Source organism: Neopelma chrysocephalum, unplaced genomic scaffold (assembly GCF_003984885.1).
Source record: "Neopelma chrysocephalum unplaced genomic scaffold, ASM398488v2 Primary Assembly neopelma1_95180, whole genome shotgun sequence".
NCBI classification, from domain to species: domain Eukaryota; kingdom Metazoa; phylum Chordata; class Aves; order Passeriformes; family Pipridae; genus Neopelma; species Neopelma chrysocephalum.
This window is the reverse complement of record NW_020923871.1, coordinates 6,089-7,305: the sequence shown is the minus strand read 5'-3', so window position 1 is coordinate 7,305 and position 1,217 is coordinate 6,089. Positions and strand designations below refer to the sequence as shown.

Sequence of the window (1,217 nt, the reverse complement as noted above, 5' to 3'; positions counted from 1 at the left end):
GCACCTGATGCAGGAGCTGAGCGGAAGGTTCCGGGTGGTGGCCCTGGACCTGCGCGGCTGCGGCGCGTCGGACAAACCTCCGGGCAGGGACAGTTACCGGCTGGAGCTGCTGCTGGGGGACGTGTGCCAGGTCATCGAGGCCCTGGGGACACCCCCGGGGACACCCCCGGGGACACCCCCGGGCCACCCCCGCTGCGTCCTGGTGGGGCACGACTGGGGCGGGGTCCTGGCCTGGGAGGTGGCCGCGCGCTGGCCCGGCCTGGTGGAGAAGCTGGTGGTGATGGACGCCCCTCACCGCGGAGCCATGGCAGGTCAGGGGGCACCGGGGGGGACAATGGGGGTACTGGGGGGCACTGGAGGGACCAGGGGGCACGGGGGGCACTGGAGGGACCAGGGGGCACCGCGGAGCCATGGCAGGTCAGGGGGCACCGGGGGGGACCAGGGGGGTACCGGGGGGCACTGGGGACAAGGGGGGCATAGGAGGGACCAGGAGGTGGCACAGGGGTCGTGGCGGTGACGTCGAGGGTGGGCGAGTCATTGTGGGGCATCTGATGACATTGTCATTGGGTGCCCTCTGCCATGGCATTGTCATTGGGTGCCATCTCTGATGACATTGTCATTGGGTGCCACCTCTGGTGGCATTGTCATTGGGTGCCCTCTCTCATGGCATTGCCATTGGGTGCCATCTCTGATGACATCATCATTGGGTGCCCTCTGCCATGACATTGTCATTGGGTGCCATCTCTGATGACATCATCATTGGGTGCCATCTCCGATGGCCATCGGGTGTCACCTCATGACCAAAGCCATTGGGTGTCACCTCTTCGGGCTGTGCCCCCTGCTTGTGCCATCGGGTGTCACCTCCTGGCCACCCCATCCAGTGCCACCTCTCGTGGTGGCCCCACCGTGTCAGTGACCCCGTGGTGGCCCCACAGTGTTTGTGTGACCCCCATGGTGACCCCACCGTGTCTGTGTGATCCTGTGGTGGCCCCACCATGTTTGTGAGACCCCACCATGTTTATGTGACCCCGTGGTGGCCCCACCATGTCTGTGTGACCCCATGGTGACCCCACCGTGTTTGTGTGACCCCATTGTGTCTGTGACCCCATGGTGTTTGTTGGTGACCCTGTGGTGGCCCCACAGTGTTTGTGTGACCCCGTTGTGACCCCACCATGTTTGTGTGACCCTGTGGTGACCCCACCATGTTTGTGTGACCC

General features: G+C 64.8%; 1 protein-coding gene across 1 annotated transcript in view; it reads left to right on the top strand.

Annotated features, from left to right (window-relative positions):
* Nucleotides 1-6: 6 nt before the first annotated feature.
* Nucleotides 7-1,217, top strand: part of LOC113980777 (epoxide hydrolase 3-like) — a 5,368-nt gene continuing 4,157 nt past the window's right edge. The window contains exon 1 of the mRNA XM_027707994.1: nt 7-311. Within this exon, the coding sequence (XP_027563795.1) occupies nt 8-311 (304 nt within the window). The 5' untranslated portion in view covers nt 7. The remainder of the gene's footprint in view (nt 312-1,217) is intronic.